Below are 16,956 nucleotides of genomic sequence, written 5' to 3'. Positions count from 1 at the left end.
TTTACTATATTCATTAATTAGCTCTAGTAATTTTCTGGTAGAGTCTTTAGGGTTTTCTATGTAGAGGATCATGTCATCTGCACACAGTGAGAGTTTTACTTCTTCTTTTCCAATTTGGATTCCTTTTATTTCTTTTTCTACTCTGATTGCTGTGGCTAAAACTTCCAGAACTATGTTGAATAGTAGTGGTGAAAGTGGGCACCCTTGTCTTGTCCCTGACTTTAGGGGAAATGCTTTCAATTTTTCACTATTGAGGATAATGTTTGCTGTGGGTTTGTCATAGATAGCTTTTATTATGTTGAAGTATGTTCCTTCTATTCCTGCTTTCTGGAGAGTTTTTATCATAAATGGATGTTGAATTTTGTCAAAGGCCTTCTCTGCATCTATTGAGATAATCATATGGTTTTTATTTTTCAATTTGTTAATGTGGTGAATTACATTGATTGATTTGCAGATATTGAAGAATCCTTGCATCCCTGGGATAAAGCCCACTTGGTCATGGTGTATGATCTTTTTAATGTGTTGTTGGATTCCAATTGCTAGAATTTTGTTGAGGATTTTTGCATCTATGTTCATCAGTGATATTGGCCTGTAGTTTTCTTTTTTTGTAGTATCTTTGTCAGGTTTTGGTATTAGGGGGATGGTGGCCTCATAGAATGAGTTTGGAAGTTTCCCTTCCTCTGCAATTTTCTGGAAGAGTTTGAGTAGGATAGGTGTTAACTCCTCGAAATTTTTGGTAGAATTCAGCTGTGAAGCCATCTGGACCTGGGCTTTTGTTTGCTGGAAGATTTCTGATTACAGTTTCAATTTCCATGCTTGTGATGGGTCTGTTAAGATTATCTATTTCTTCCTGGTTCAGTTTTGGAAAGTTGTACTTTCCTAAGAATTTGTCCATTTCTTCCAGGTTGTCCATTTTATGGGCATATAATTGCTGATAGTAGTCTCTTATGATCCTTTGTATTTCTGTGTTGTCTGTTGTGATCTCTCCATTTTCATTTCTAATTTTATTGATTTGATTTTTCTCTCTTTGCTTCTTGATGAGTCTGGCTAATGGTTTGTCAATTTTATTTATCCTTTCAAAGAACCAGCTTTTGGCTTTGTTGATTTTTGCTATGGTCTCTTTTGTTTCTTTTGCATTTATTTCTGCCCTAATTTTTAAGATTTCTTTCCTTCTGCTAACTCTTGGGTTCTCCAATTTTTCCTTTTCTAGTTGCTTTAGGTGTTTTTCTTCCAAGGAGTAAGCGTCTTTTAATTTCATGGCCGCAGTCAGCATCTGCAGTGATTTTAGAGCCCCCCAAAATAAAGTCTGACACTGTTTCCACTGTTTCCCCTTCGATTTCCCATGAAGTGATGGGACCAGATGCCATGATCTTCGTTTTCTGAATGTTGAGCTTTAAGCCAACTTTTTCACTCTTCTCTTTCCCTTTCCTCAAGAGGCTTTTTAGTCCCTCTTAACTTTCTGCCATAACGGTGGTGTCATCTGCATATCTGAGGTTATTGATATTCTCCTGGCAATCTTGATTCCAGCGTGTGTTTCTTCCAGTCCATTTAGGTCATTCAGGTATGACCTAAATCAAATCCCTTATGATTATACAGTGGAAGTGAGAAATACAGTTAAAGGACTAGATCTGATAGATAGAGTGCCTGATGAACTATGGAATGAGTTTCATGACATTGTACAGGAGACAGGGATCAGGACCATCCTCATGGAAAAGAAATGCAAAAAAGCAAAATGGCTGTCTGGGGAGGCCTTACAAATACCTGTGAAAAGAAGAGAAGTGAAAAGCAAAGGAAAAAAGGAAAGATATAAGCATCTGAATGCAGAGTTCCAAAGAAAAACAAGAAGAGATAAGAAAGCCTTCTTCAGTGAACAGGGCAAAGAGATAGAGGAAAACAACAGAATGGGAAAGACTAGAGATCTCTTCAAGAAAATTAGAGATACCAAGGGAACATTTCATGGAAAGATAGGCTCGATAAAGGACAGAAATGGTATGGACTTAACAGAAGTAGAAGATATTAAGAAGAGGTGGCAAGAATACACAGGAGAACTGTACAAAAAATATCTTCAGGCCCTGGATAATCACGATGGTGTGATCACTCATCTAGAGCCAGACATCCTGGAATGTGAAGTCAAATGGGCCTTAGGAAGCATCACTATGAACAAAGCTAGTGGAGGTGATGGAATTCCAGTAGCGCTATTTCAAATCCTAAAAGGTGATGCTGTGAAAGTGCTGCACTCAATATGCCAGCAAATTTGGAAAACTCAGCAGTGGCCCCAAGACTGGAAAAGGTCAGTTTTCATTTCAATCCCAAAGAAAGGCAATGCCAAAGAATGCTCAAACTACCGCACAATTGCACTCATCTCACATGCTAGTAAAGTAATGCTCAAAATTCTCCAAGCCAGGCTTCAGCAATATATGAACCGTGAACTTCCAGATGTTCAAGCTGGTTTTAGAAAAGGCAGAGGAACCAGAGATCAAATTGCCAACATCTGCTGGATCATGGAAAAAGCAAGGGAGTTTCAGAAAAACATTTATTTCTGCTTTATTGACTATGCCAAAGCCTTTGACTGTGTGGATCACAATAAACTGTGGAAAATTCTGAGAGAGATGGGAATACCAGACCACCTGACCTGCCTCTTGAGAAATCTGTATGCAGGTCAGGAAGCAACAGTTAGAACTTGACATGGAACAACAGACTGATTCCAAATAGGAAAAAAGAGAACATAAAGGCTGTATATTGTCATCCTGCTAATTTAACTTATATGCAGAGGACACCATGAGAAATGCTGGAGTGGAAGAAACACAAGCTGGAATGAAGATTTACGGGAGAAATATCAATAACTATTATCATTATTATAACCTAAATAACTTAAAATTTTAAATTGCATTTTACTTGACTAAAAATTGTAAAAGAGTATTTTGCTTTTATTATTGATTTCATTTTATCTTTCTCACTATGTCAATTATGCTTTTAAAAAATTTTAGTTGTTTCCTTAGAATTAATAATATATATTTTTGAGTAATCTAAATTCACTTTCAAACAACACCTCTGCTTCTCATGTAGCACACATTCCTTAAAACAATGTTCCCAATCCTCCCTCTGTCCCTCTGTGACATTGTTATTATTCATTCATTTATTTATGATACAACAACCAACACATTATTACTGTTATTACTATAAACACAAGAATTATCTTTTAAATTAATTAGGAATAAAGAAAAACATTTTTTGATCATGTATTCCTTCTTTAGAGTTCTTCATTTCCTTATGTAGATCCAAGTTTCTGACCTACATACTTTTCTTGCTTTTTGCCTGAAGAACTTATTTAACATTTATTGCAGCATAATGTTGTCAGAGATGCAGTCCTCCAGTTTTTGTCTGTGGAGATGTTATATCTCCTTCACTTTTGAAAGATGATTTCACTGTATTAAGAATTCTAGGTTGATTTCCTTTTCTTTCAATCCATTAAATATTTCACTCCATTCATTTTGCTTGCATGCTCTCTAACAAAAAGGCCAATATAATTCTTATCCTCTTTCTTCATAGGAAAGATGTCTTCCCAAACTTTGGTTCCTTTCAAATTTTTCTCTTTCTCTTTTGATTTCTGCAGTTTGCATTTGCTATGCCTAGATGTGAGGGTTTTCTTTTGTTTTACATTTATTAGTGTTGGTCTTCTCTGGCGTCCCAGGATCTAGGAGAAATCTAGTAGGGATTTCATTACTATTTGATAGTTCTCCACCAACATTATTTCAAACATTTCTTCAGCTCTATTCTTTTTCTTCTCCCTCTGGTAGGCCACTTATACACACATTATGTCTCTTTCGTTGTTGTTGTTTAGTCAGTCATGTATGACTCTTTGTGACCCCAAGGACTGCAGCACACCACGCTTTCCTGTCCTTCACCATCTCCTGGAGCTTACTCACACTCATGTCCATTGAGTCGGTGATGCCAACCAACCATCTCATCCTCTGCCATCCCCTTCTCCTCCTGCCTTCAATCTTTCCCAGCATCAGGGTCTTTTCTAATGAGTCAGCTCTTTGCATCAGGTGGCCAAAGTGTTGGACCTTCAGGTTCAGCATCAGTTCCTCTAATGAATATTCAGGATTGATTTCATTTAGGATTGACTAGTTTGATTTCCTTGCAGTCCAAGGGACTCTCAAGAGTCTTCTCCAACACCACACTTGAAAAGCATCAATTCTTCAGCACTCAGCTTTCTTTATATTCTAACTCTCACATGCATACATGACTGCTGGAAAAACCATAGCTTTGACTATGTATCTTTTCTTTGCCCCACAATTTTAGCTGTTCTCTTCTGATTTCTTTTTCTTTCTCTTTGCATTTCAGTTTGGGTATCATCAAGCATATTGTTTTTTCCCTTGAACTCATTGAGACCAAATACCTCTAGTGTCCTTGTTTTACCCTCCTCCCTTGACTCTGAGTTTCCCTAAGTATTCTTCCTCAGAAAGAATCTGTGCAATTCACTCCTTTCAGCTGTAATCTACTATTACTATACTGGATCCCTGTTGTTATGGTGGTAGTTTGTGAAGCAACAGGAGCACTCTATATTTTCTAAGATTAGATGTCTATCTTATAGGGGGTCTGTGGTTTAGAGATGAAGTTTTATAAATGTTTCTTCAATCTGTTTAACTCTTCGGTCTGTCTCTGTTTCCTTCCCTGAAAACAACATTCCCAATCTATTTTCTTGAGGCCTCAGTTCAATTTAGTTCAGTCGCTCAGTCGTGTCCAACTCTTTGCAACCCCATGAACCACAGCATGCCAGGCCTCCCTGTCCATCACCAACTCCCGGAGTTTACACAAACCCATGTCCATTGAGTCAGTGTTGCCATCCAACCATCTCATCCTCTGTCATCACCTTCTCCTCCTGCCCTCAATCTTTCCCAGAATCAGGGTCTTTTCAAATGAGTCAGCTCTTTGCATCAGGTGGCCAAAGTATTGGAGTTTCAGCTTCAACATCAGTCCTTCCAATGAACACCCAGGACTGATCTCCTTTAGGATGGACTGGTTGCATCTCCTTGAAGTCCAAGGGACTCTCAAAGTCTTCTCCAACACCACAATTCAAAAGCATCAGTTCTTCAGTGCTCAGCTTTCTTTATAGTCCAAATCTCACATCCATACATAACCACTGGAAAAACCATAGCCTTGACTAGACGGACTATTGTTGACAAAGTAATGTCTCTGCTTTTCAATATGCTGTCTAGGTTGGTCATAACTTTCCTTCCAAGGAGTAAGCGTCTTTTAATTTCATGGCTGCAATCACCATCTACAGTGATTTTGGAACCCCCAAAAAATAAAGTCAACCACTGTTTCCACTGTTTCCCCATCTATTTGCCATGAAGGGATGGGACCAGATGCCATGATCTTCGTTTTCTGAATGTTAAGCTTTAAGCCAACTTTTTCACTCTCCTCTTTCACTTTCATCAAGAGGCTTTTTAGTTCCTCTTCACTTTCTGCCATAAGGGTGGTGTCATCTGCATATCTGAGGTTATTGATATTTCTCCCGGCAATCTTGATTCCAGCTTGTGCTTCCTCCAGCTCAGCGTTTCTCATTATGTACTCTGCATATAAGTTAAATAAGCAGGGTGACAATACACAGCCTTGACGTACTCCTTTTCCTATTTGGAACCCATCTGTCGTTCCATGTCCGGTTCTAGCTGTTGCTTCCTGACCTGCATATAGGTTTCTCAAGAGGCAGGTCAGGTGGTCTGGTATTCCCATCTCTTTCAGAATTTTCCACAGTTTATTGTGATCCACAAAGTCAAAGACTTTGGCATAGTCAATAAAGCAGAAATAGATGTTTTTCTAGAACTCTCTTGCTTTTTTGATGACTTTTTCTTGACTATGTTGCAGTTTGTTTTCTTAGCTGATATGGGAAAACTGCAGAGGGTTGGCATGGGAATAATTTCCTTACTTAGCTTGGAAAAATTTTTAAATTGTGTTCAGACAAAGTCCTTTTACCTGCCCTTCATTATGGAGAAGGCTCTGGGTATATTTCACAATGCTTAACTTTTCCCTTCCCCGGTCATAACCATGGGGGAAAGATCTTTCTCAAATCTTTACACTGAGAACCTGGTGGGGTTCCTGGAGGTAAAGCTCACAAAAATGTGCCCCACCGCAGTAACGTGACCCTCATGAGTTTCTCATGGCAGTCCAGACTCAACCTATAACAAATCATGAAAATCATCATTCAAGTCTCCCTATCAGTTTATGGGACCTGTGGCTTCTCCTCTAGTTAGGTTGTCCTCAGCTATGTTTCCTGGAATATGTCTCTCTCTTCAGGCATCAGGGGCCAGTTTGTCTTAGGACTTTTTTTTGTATCAGTTATAGAAACAAAAAAGTCATTGATTTTCAGTGTCCAGTATTTTTCATAATTTAAAAATATGAGTGACATATTACAAGCTCTTTATCTGTCAGAGAGAAATCAGAAGTGTCCTATAGCATGTTTTTGCTGTAATTTCAAAATTGTGTGGTGACAAATTATAAGGTCATCACTTCTTTTTGCTTTATGAACCTATAGTTCTTACATAGTCTCAAACTGGCTCATTTCAGATTGTGATTCATGCTAGAATGAGCTCGTTACTTCTGAGAGAGACAGTGGCAGAAATAATAGACAACGATAAGCTGGAAAAGTAAGAAGCAAGGAAATTGTAAATGTACAATGTGAATTTTCATCAATGAAAATGGTCAAGCAACTAACACCCAAGAAAATAAATGAAACATTACCAGCTTTTCAGAAATACTGTATTGCATTACAAAGTTTTTTCAAGTTCCAGACAAGTCATACTCTAAACTCTGCTCTAACAGCATCCTATCCTCAGTACTAGACTCACTAGTCTTTCGTTATTAAGCGTCTACACGAGGGAAAATCATTTATCCTCTTTTTGCCTGTATTCTCCTGTGTTCATGTATCTAAGTGCCTTTACAATTAGATGATGCCTGAAAATTGTATTTAACACCCAAGCAAGTGAATAAGTGTTGAGCCTTAATGTTCTCAGACTGAGATGGTCAAGGCAAAAAATGTCTGGTAAAGCAAAATAAGTGTGTTCATATTTCATGAGCTCTAGAAATTAAGGAGATAAAACTTGGAGAGGGGGAAAAGCCAGACAGTAAAGAGGGAGAAGAAACAAAGGGCCAGTAATGGACATTTTCAGTGTCAAGGAAGCACTGAGACTGTTGAGACTTATTCCTCTGCAGGACCGAGAAGTAGAGGTCCATAGCAGTCCCTGAGTCATGGGCACAGTTGCAACATGTCAGGGACGAGCTCCCTGTCACCTGCCCATGTACACAACTCATCTAACTTCTGCTGGAGCCAGAGCTTATATCTTATTCTACTTCATGACGTGGTAGATACAGAGCAAAAGAAAAAACAGAATAGACATATTTTAAACTTCCTTTTTTTACATGCAATAACCTTTTAGCAATATTTTAACTGATGTAACTTGAAAAAGAGTGCATAACTACATGATACACTCAATTCAGAGAAAGCAGGAAGCAAAAGATCCCCGAGGAGCATGTAGGAAAAGTCTTTCCAAATACTTGGCTCTATTTAAACAGACATGGGAGGTTTCTAAACCCAGAGGCTACACTTTATAGTGTAAACTTGCCACGCTGAGAGCGTGCTCTCCCACCGGCACTGGTCATGACAGAAAATTAATTGGACTTCATTTCAGACTTATGCTAGAATATAGAGAAAACCTTCTCAGACGGAGACAAGAATCTGGTTTCTGATGTGATCTCTACAGAGTAAGTATATCCCAGTCAACTGATTTTTGAAATTTCACTAATGCCTCTCCCTTATTTTAAGACTAAATTCTTTGTTTTTTCTTAAGTATGTTTTCACACATCCTTACAGAACTTAGTTTTAAATGTGTGATGCAGTTAATGTGCTTAGGGGAATTTTACATTTTCTCCTAACTAATCCCTGGGACTTCTGGATTACCAACAGCGGTTAACACATACTGAAAAACAGCTCTGCTTTTTACAATCTTAGCAGTTCCCAGCTACCCTGGTTGAGAAACATCTGTTCTCACAGACTCTCCAAATTATCCTGATGTCTTCTGACTTTTTTTGCATTTTCCTTGTTCAACCATTTGATCAGTGTGATAAATACAGAAAAACCTCAGTCCTTACCACTAATAGGGGCCTAAGTACAGTCCAGTGCAGATAAATGATGAAGTTAAAATTATTTTACTATAAATGTGAACAACTTTTCTTACTGTTATTGGCCTTTACATATGTCTGTGTCTGGGTTACTTATTCATAGGGCAAAATGTCTTATTTCAGAAATCGTTATTTTCTTAGTCATTAGAAATTGGAAGCCATTTCTAATAAAGAAGTTACATTGGAGTTAGACAGACCTTTGTTTATATTCCAGTTCTGTTACTTTCTAGATTATGAAATGGAAAAATCAAGCTTTCTCATCTATAAAATTGCAGTAAGTGCTGTGCTTATTGAAAAGAATAATATTGGTATTAAGCACAGTGAGTAGTACATAGTAAGTACTAGTTAGTCAACATCTTAATCATCCAGTTCCAAGCTTGAAAAGGTAAAGGAAAAAAAGAGAGATAAAGGTATTAAGAGAGATGAAGAAAGAAAAGGAGGGAAAGGGAATGCAGAAAAGAAGGAAAACAAAGAGGGTTAAGGAGGCAGGATGAAGGAAGGAGGGAGGGAAAGAAGGAAGGAAGAAAAGTAAGAAGGAAGTACTTAACTCTCTGGCATAGAGAAAAAAAATGTTTTCCACAGAAATCATTAAAAGTAATACAGATTAATAGTTTATGACCAAATGAACTTTGAGTTTACAGTTTCTCCCATCAAGGAGAATCAAGAGTGGAAGGAGCTTTCACATGTCTGTTGTATAAGACAGTCACAAAAAAGAAACCCCTTTGCTACTGAAAGGCAAAGGGCAGTAATACATGAAGCAGAAATTGGTAATTAATTCCCAGTCCTGCTAACAGATTCAGTATTGATGGTAAGAGTCACTTATAGCTATTTATCTTAAGCAATGATGATGAATCTGAAAAGGAGACAATCTCTCAGTATTTCTCAATCCCTCGAATCTGCTGAGGGTGAAATTTGAGCTTGGGCAGATCAGTGGACCTACTTTTTATAACTACAGAATCTGATTTCATAATTATGTATCTTTTTCTTTACTCTCCACAATCGATTTCTCCCTCTGTCCTTTTTTTTCTTTGTTGACTCATTTTATCTGAGTGATTTTTACTCATTTTGTTTGTATCCTTTTGGTATTATTCTCATAGTTAAAAATACATTATAAGATGAATGTAAAATATTATTCAAAATGCTATGGTTCCTTATTGGAGTGGTATATGAAATATCTTGACTTTTTCATCCTTTTCTCTCTGAACATTAGGATCAGAACAACAAAATGGCTATTCTATTTCTACTGACACAATATAAAAAAGGATACTACCTTTATTTTTACCAGAGGAATTCAATCATTATTCCTATGGTTTCCTGAAAATTATCTAAATTATCTAGCACTTGCTATACACTATAACGGGCTTCCCAGGTGGCGCTAGAGGTAAATAACCCACTTGCCAATGCAGGAGGCAAAAGAGGCACATGTTCGATTCCTGGGCCAAGAAGATCCCCCCTGGAGGAGGGCATGGCAACCCTCTCCAGTATTCATGCCTGTAGAATCCCATGGACAGAGGAGCCCGGTGGGCTACAGTCCATAGGGTCACAAGAGTCGGACACAACTGAAGCAACTTAGCTGCTGCTGCTGCTACTAAGTCACTTCAGTCATATCCGACTCTGTACGACCCCATAGACGGCAGCCCACCAGGCTCCCCCGGCCCTGTGATTCTCCAGGCAAGAACACTGGAGTGGGTTGCCATTTCCTTCTCCAGAGGATCTTCCTGACCTAGGGATCGAACCCAGGTATCCCTCATTGTAAGTAAGATGCTTTACCGTCTGAGCCACCAGGGAAGTCACACCTAACTTAGTGTACACTAATCTTTTTTAAAAACCTCTATTGTGTAAATGTATCCACTTAATCCCTTGTTCTAAAAAAGTTTGTATTGTAAGAAATGCTGTTAAGTAAAATATACATTTCAGCTATTTGTATGTTTGCATGTGTGTATGGGTGTTCTTTGGAAGGAATGATGCTAAAGCTGAAGCTCCAGTCCTTTGGCCACCTCATGCGAAGAGTTGACTCATTGGAAAAGACTTTGATGCTGGGAGGGATTGGGGGCAGGAGGAGAAGGGGACGACAGAGGATGAGATGGCTGGATGGCATCACCGACTCGATGGACGTGAGTCTGAGTGAACTCTGGGAGTTGGTGATGGACAGGGAGCCCTGGCATGCTGCGATTCATGGGGTCGCAAAGAGTCGGACACAACTGACCGACTGAACTGAACTGAACTGATGGTAAGTCGCTTCAGTCTTATATGACTTTGTGACCCTTGGATTATAGCTGCTAGGATCCTCTAAGCATGGGATTCTCCAGGTAACAATACTGAAGTGGGTTGCCATGCTCTCCTCCAGGGGGTCTTCCTGACCAAGGGATTGAACCCCTGTCTCTTACACCCTCCTGCACTGGCAGGCAGGTTCTTTACCACTAGCATCACCTGCGAAGCCCATTTGTTCGTTTATTTCAATTCACTCAAAGACATACGATTACTGAGTCACAGTACAAATATATACATTTTTTTCCCCTATTACTCCATTGCCCTCTAGATTGCTTATACCACTTCACATTCCCAACAGCTAAGAATAAAACATACTGCTTTCTGAATCCCATAGCAACAAGTTTATTTATTCTGTTGAGGAAAAAAAGTACAAAATTGGAATCTGCTTTCTGAATTTTTAGGAAACATATAAAAATTTCTTCAACTTCAAGTTTAAAAATTAACTATGACATATTTTATTAAAATGTAATCCTTTTACTACTGCGTTTAAGCCTTACATTTAAGATCTTCATTCACAACTTACTTTTATGTAAGATATATAGTAAAATACACTTTTACATTTCCAATGTTGAGCTACATGTTTAACAACCATTGAGTACTCTGAATTTATTGAGTAAACTTTTATTCTCCTGCATAATTGTAATGTCCTCTTCCTTTATACTAAATTCCCTAATTTGTATCTCATTCTTAACTGTGTTTTGTCCATTTATCTGTTCAATTTTACTCAAACTGATCGTCATTTAATTAGTAGAGGTTTATAATATGTTCCAATATATTTTCCAGATAGCATTCTTTTTTCTCTTCTAACTCCAATTCTGCTCCCTCTTCAACATTTCCCTGGGCTTTTTAAATGGAGTTTGGTGCACTTTGTTATGTTCCAGATTTCCACTGAACTTTTAATGAGCACTGCAGTTATTGCTCAGAATAATTTAGTGATAATTGATATTTTTATAATTTTGAGTCTTTTTATAAGTTAGCATGATTTTTAGCTTCCATTTAAGTCAAGGCTTCAAATATTCCAGAATGGTTTGTTTCTCAATAAGATGCATAAATTGCTTATTTGTTTCCCTCATAAATGATGTCTTCTGTTATCATATTTTATCTAAGTTATTAGCATCACTTTTATTCAAATATGTTACTACATTTAATAGTTTCTATTCAATTGTCTTAGGTTTTTGAGATGGATAATTCTGTAACTTGCAAATAATTGCAATTTTGATACTTTTCTTTCAATAGTATTATTTGATTTAATCTCATCTATGGTACATGAAACATGTTATTGCAGCCTTCCTTCTTTGTGTTCCTGATTTTAATGTTTCATGCCTATGCTGATTGTTGGTTTAAAAACTATATTAAAAGCAGTTTGTTCAAAATAATTAATTCTTCCTAATTTACTGAGTTTTTATGTAAATCAATTTTGAAATTTATTCAGTAAGTAGTACATTCACTTTCCTAAAATTTCAATAAAAATACTCTCAAGTAAAATTTTTCTCATCTCTCAGGGCCTTAGGTGGGATCAAGAATGTTTTTTCTTGATAGTCTCACCAAAGGCTTTAAGTAGACAATCTATGTGATAATACTTGATCTCTAGATAAATGAGCTCTGATAATAGACTATAGAAAGAGATAGCCTTGGGGACAACGAATCAGAGAGATCATTCAGTAGCCTTTTCAAATATCAAGATGGGAAAATGTGTACACTAGAAACAAAAGGAAAAATGACAACAGAAATGAGAAAGGAATTTAAAAATACTTGAGAATAAAAATTGTGCAAATGGAGATGGAAATAAAAGGACAGAGGAGAGTGACACACAGGCATTTCAGTGAGGCACCTGGAAGAACAGTAACAATATTATAAAGGTGTTGGAGTAGACGACAACATTATTAATTCAGTTTTGACATGTCAAGTCAAAGTTGGAGGTGTGGCTTTCATTTGTATATACAGTTTTGGATAAATTACTCTGGAGTACAATTGAAGCTACAGACTCAGAATTCAAAATACAGGTACTTGTTAAAATGAGTAAACTGATATTGAATTAAAAAATGCTTATTAAAAAACTTTGAGTCACACCAGAAATTAAGAATGAGCAGAGGAGAAGTGATCACTGAGTTAGTGAGAGGCATAGAGAAATCAGAAAATTAAGTGAATAATTATGGGAGGACTGTCATGGATACAGCATGATTGCGTTCAACAAATTAACAAAAAAATTGATTTATAGAGGATCAAACTAGTTGGAATTTATTTCTATCACATTACAAAAATAAATCTGAAAGGAGACTGTTGCTGGCTTTAAGTGATTCAATATGCCCTTTGCTTGCCAGATTCTCCCTAAATTTTTACTATATTATTTATATTTTTCAGGCTTTAGAACTTTGCAGTTGCTGCACCTTTAGTCATGCCCTTTGAGTTAAATGCAGAGGGGAAAAAATAGACCATAAAAAGGACTTTTTCTACATGAACATTTGTCGTTTCATTGGGAAAAGAAAGCCCTCCAAACACCCATTTATTTATATCTCATTGAACAGTTAGCTCTAGGTCACGTGTGCCATCTTAGTCTAATTCATGGCCACAGTAACTGGTTTAGAAAAATATAGTGACTAGTTTAGAAAATTCGTATATCATGCTCGCAATTTGGGATAGGGCTATTCTCCTAAAATTTAGACTTCAGTCCACTACTTAAGCAAATGGACTTTAAAAAATTTTTTTAATTTAATTTTATTTTTTTAATTTTACAATATTGTATTGGTTTTGCCATACATTGACATGAATCTGCCACAGGTGTACATGAATTTCTGTTGGCAATAAATGGTAAGAGGGTTAGCTTTACAAAGCCAAGAAGCCAAGAGCAGAGGGAGTTACATAAACGAGTTTGTGATAAACAGTATCACATCCTGCAAGGAGATCAAAGAAAATGGTGACTGAAAATTGATTAATAGACAATGCATTCATATTCCAGGGTCTTTTCTATAGATAAGGAATCTTGGAAACTGAGTTGTTTGGACTTACTGATGAATGAAAGAGCCAAAGACGAGTTAGGGAAAGAAAGGAAAATTAGAAAGGGACACTAGATTAGCGATTTGATCTGATTTTTTCTAAGCTGTGAACTATGTTAGTAGGTAGAAGGAAACAAAAACTTTAAGTTTAATTGATGGATCCTTGGGGGAATCCCAGGTTGTTCAGTGTTATGAAGAATTCACCTGCCAATGCAGGAGACACAGAAGACGTGAATTCCATCCCTAGGTCAGGAAGATCCCCTGGAGAAAGAAATGGAAACCGTCCTGGTATTCTTACCTGGAAAATTCCATGAACAGAGGAGCCTGGCAGGCTACAAAGAGTCAGACATGATTTAGCAACTGAGCAATGACAATAACAATGAGTGATGGGGAAGATCGAGGGAAGGTTTTGGCCTTGAAGTGCATACTTCTGTGGTTATCCTATAGCTCTGGATAAAAGTCCTGGCTCTGACACTTGGTCCACTGCAGACTCAGTTTCTTCATTAATAAAATTAGCCTATTAAAACTGCATTTCTATATGGAATTCTATGAGGTTTAAATGAGATAATGAGCTTAGTACAAAGCGTTGTATAGAGGATATATTGATAAATGTCATCTGTTAATTTGTTTAACATTTTCTACTAATAGGTATTTTGTAGTCAATATTTTTATTGAATATAGAGGTCTGTATGCACTATGATAATATTTCATGAATCAGATATGAAAAATCACTATCTGGACACGTTACTTCCTTGATAAATTGTGCCAAAAAGAAAAAAACAAAACACACACACAGGTGAAGCAAGGTAACACACATTAGACAGTGTCAATCTGAAGATTTCTATTTAACCAGTGAAATAAATTCAGCTAAGGGTACTTTGCAATTTTGTGTGAAAACATTCATATAAAAGTGACAGAAATGACTAAATTTATTCACATGAGAGCACACCTAGGTAGATGATCATGGAAAATGTCCAAAACTTGAGAAGCAAAAAAATTTTATACATCTGAAAATGGAATAAGAAGAGAAGTAACCACACTTACTTTCATTCAAATTTTCATAAATTTTAATGTAATCATTCTTATAATGTTTCCATATTCTTTTTTTCTAGTTAAATGATTTATCAAAATACAAATGAGTAGGATGAATAAGAAGTCTACTTTTGTACTACTAATTATGACTTTTCATTTTCTATCCTCAGGTGATTTGATAATCAGTTCTTCTGTCCAAATCAATGGATAGACCAAATGATTCTGTGGTTTCTGAGTTTGTGTTGCTTGGACTCTCTGGTTCTTATGAAATGAAAGTTTTTCTCATGTTGATATTCTCCTTGATTTATTTAGGGATCATCCTGGGAAATCTCTTCATTTTGCTTTTAGTAATTTTTGATTCTCACTTACATTCTCCTATGTACTTCTTATTAGCAAACTTGTCCTTCATTGATGTGGGGGTTGCTTCTACCACAGTCCCCAAGATGATTACAGACCTTTTAAATGAATACAAGATAATTTCTTTCCAAGGTTGCATGGTACAAATATGCTTCATCCACATAATGGGAGGAGTGGAGATGGTGTTACTCATAGCCATGGCATTTGACAGGTATACAGCAATCTGCAAGCCTCTATACTATTTGAACATCATGAACCCTAAAATATGTGTTTCATTTGTAATCACTGGCTGGGTAATTGGGGTGATTCATGCTATGTCTCAATTTGCTTTCATTATAAACTTGCCTTTTTGTGGTCCTAACAAAGTAGACAGCTTTTATTGTGACTTTCCCAGGATCATAAAACTTGCATGCACAGATGGAGTGAAATTTGAGTTTATTGTTGCTGCCAACAGTGGCTTCATGAGCATGGGCACCTTCTTCCTGCTAATCCTCTCCTACATCTTCATTTTGGTCACTGTCTGGAAACGTTCTTCAGGAGACTTATCCAAGGCATTTGTCACTTTGTCAGCTCACATCACTGTGGTGGTTCTTTTCTTCACTCCATGCATGTTTCTCTATGTATGGCCTTTCCCCAGATCATCAATTGATAAATACCTCTTCATTGCTGACTTTGCTCTCACCCCTGTCTTAAATCCCATTATATATACATTAAGGAACAAGGAGATAAAGGTAGCCATAAAAAGATTGATCAAAAGACATTATGTCAAATTTTGCTGATCAGATATGACTTTGGAGCTTGAAGACTATAATCCATCTGTCTTTTGGACTTCTCTACTCAGGCAAGCAAGTCGAGCTAGGTCGTTCCAGTCGTGTCTGACTCTGCAACACTATGGACTGTAGCCTTCTAGGCTCCTCTGTCCATGAGGATTCTCCAGGCAAGAATATTGGAGGGGGTTGCCATGCCCTCCTCCAGGGGATCTTTCTGACCCAGGAATTGAACCCGTATCTCTTACGTCTGCACTGGCAGGCAGGTTCTTTACCACTAGTGCCCCCTCTACTTAGGTACCTAAGACCTAAAACTGGATGTATCATCTACCTCACTGAACAAAATTCTGCTACATCTGTGTAGTATTTATTCATTACATTTGCTACCATGGAAAATAACCATCTACCACATAAGGTAATAATTATTTTATTATTTTTAAAATAGCATGCTGCTGCTGCTGCTGCTGCTAAGTCGCTTCAGTCATATCTGACTCTGTGTGACCCCATAGACGGCAGCCCACCAGGCTCCCCTATCCCTGGGATTCTTCAGGCAAGAACACTGGAGTGGGTTGCCATTTCCTTCTCCAATGCATGAAAGTGAAAGTGAAGTCACTCAGTCATGTTCGACTCTTAGCAACCCCATGGACTGCAGCCTACCAGGCTCCTCCACCCATGGGATTTTCCAGGCAAGAGTACTGGAGTGGGGTGCCTTCACCTTCTCTGAAATAGCATGGATATCTACTAAATAACACTTTGGATTGAAAGTGTGACTATTTTGACAATAACAAACATCACAAAAATCTCTTCATCTTCTTATAAAATTTGTAAGTAAATTAGCTTGGTTTGGGAAATGTCGGGAACCATCACATTGAATGGTTATATATTTTGTGTAACTCTACTTAGTTACTTAGGCTGCTTCCCCTCAGAAGACTCACAAAATTTAATCACAATAGTTTATTTGGGATTTGATTTTTGGAAGCACCAGTGAAGGAATGAAGAAATGATACTGAAAAGGGAAGGATGCGTATATGTTAACATAACTATGCAAGCTTACTGTGGTCCTCCAGGAGACCCTATAGGTTCTTTGACTTAGAATTCTCCCAGCTGAAGGACAATGTATTTGGAGTATTATTTATGATTAGAGGATGTATTAATTTGTTGGCATCCCCAGAATATCCTATAGCATATATTGTGTATCTGGGTAACCAGAGAAAAGATGTGAAATAGCCTTTCTGGTACTGACAGTAAAGAACTATCTCCAATAAAAGCAAACTTAAAAGCAGCCTCCCATTAATACTTTGTTACTTAGATAAGTGCTAATTAAAGTTTTTATTGCAATAGACCCCAAACTAGTA

The 16,956-nt window shown here is 37.3% G+C and overlaps 1 protein-coding gene across 1 annotated transcript; it reads left to right on the top strand.

The window, feature by feature from the left end:
- The first annotated feature begins 14,668 nt into the window (after positions 1-14,668).
- On the top strand, positions 14,669-15,613 carry LOC120853292 (olfactory receptor 4F21-like). Its single transcript, XM_040227025.1, has one exon. The coding sequence runs from the start codon at positions 14,681-14,683 to the stop codon at positions 15,611-15,613; it is 933 nt and encodes a 310-aa protein (XP_040082959.1). The 5' UTR covers positions 14,669-14,680.
- The last annotated feature ends 1,343 nt before the right edge of the window (positions 15,614-16,956 follow it).

This window comes from Oryx dammah, unplaced genomic scaffold (genome assembly GCF_014754425.2).
Source record: "Oryx dammah isolate SB20612 unplaced genomic scaffold, SCBI_Odam_1.1 HiC_scaffold_26, whole genome shotgun sequence".
Classification (NCBI taxonomy): domain Eukaryota; kingdom Metazoa; phylum Chordata; class Mammalia; order Artiodactyla; family Bovidae; genus Oryx; species Oryx dammah.
The sequence above is the reverse complement of the archived record's forward strand: the minus strand, read 5'-3'. Positions and strand labels throughout refer to the sequence as shown.

Coding starts and splice junctions, on each gene's coding strand:
- LOC120853292 (XM_040227025.1), top strand. CDS start 14,681: ATGGATAGACCAAATGATTCTGTGGTTTCTGAGTTTGTGTTGCTTGGA.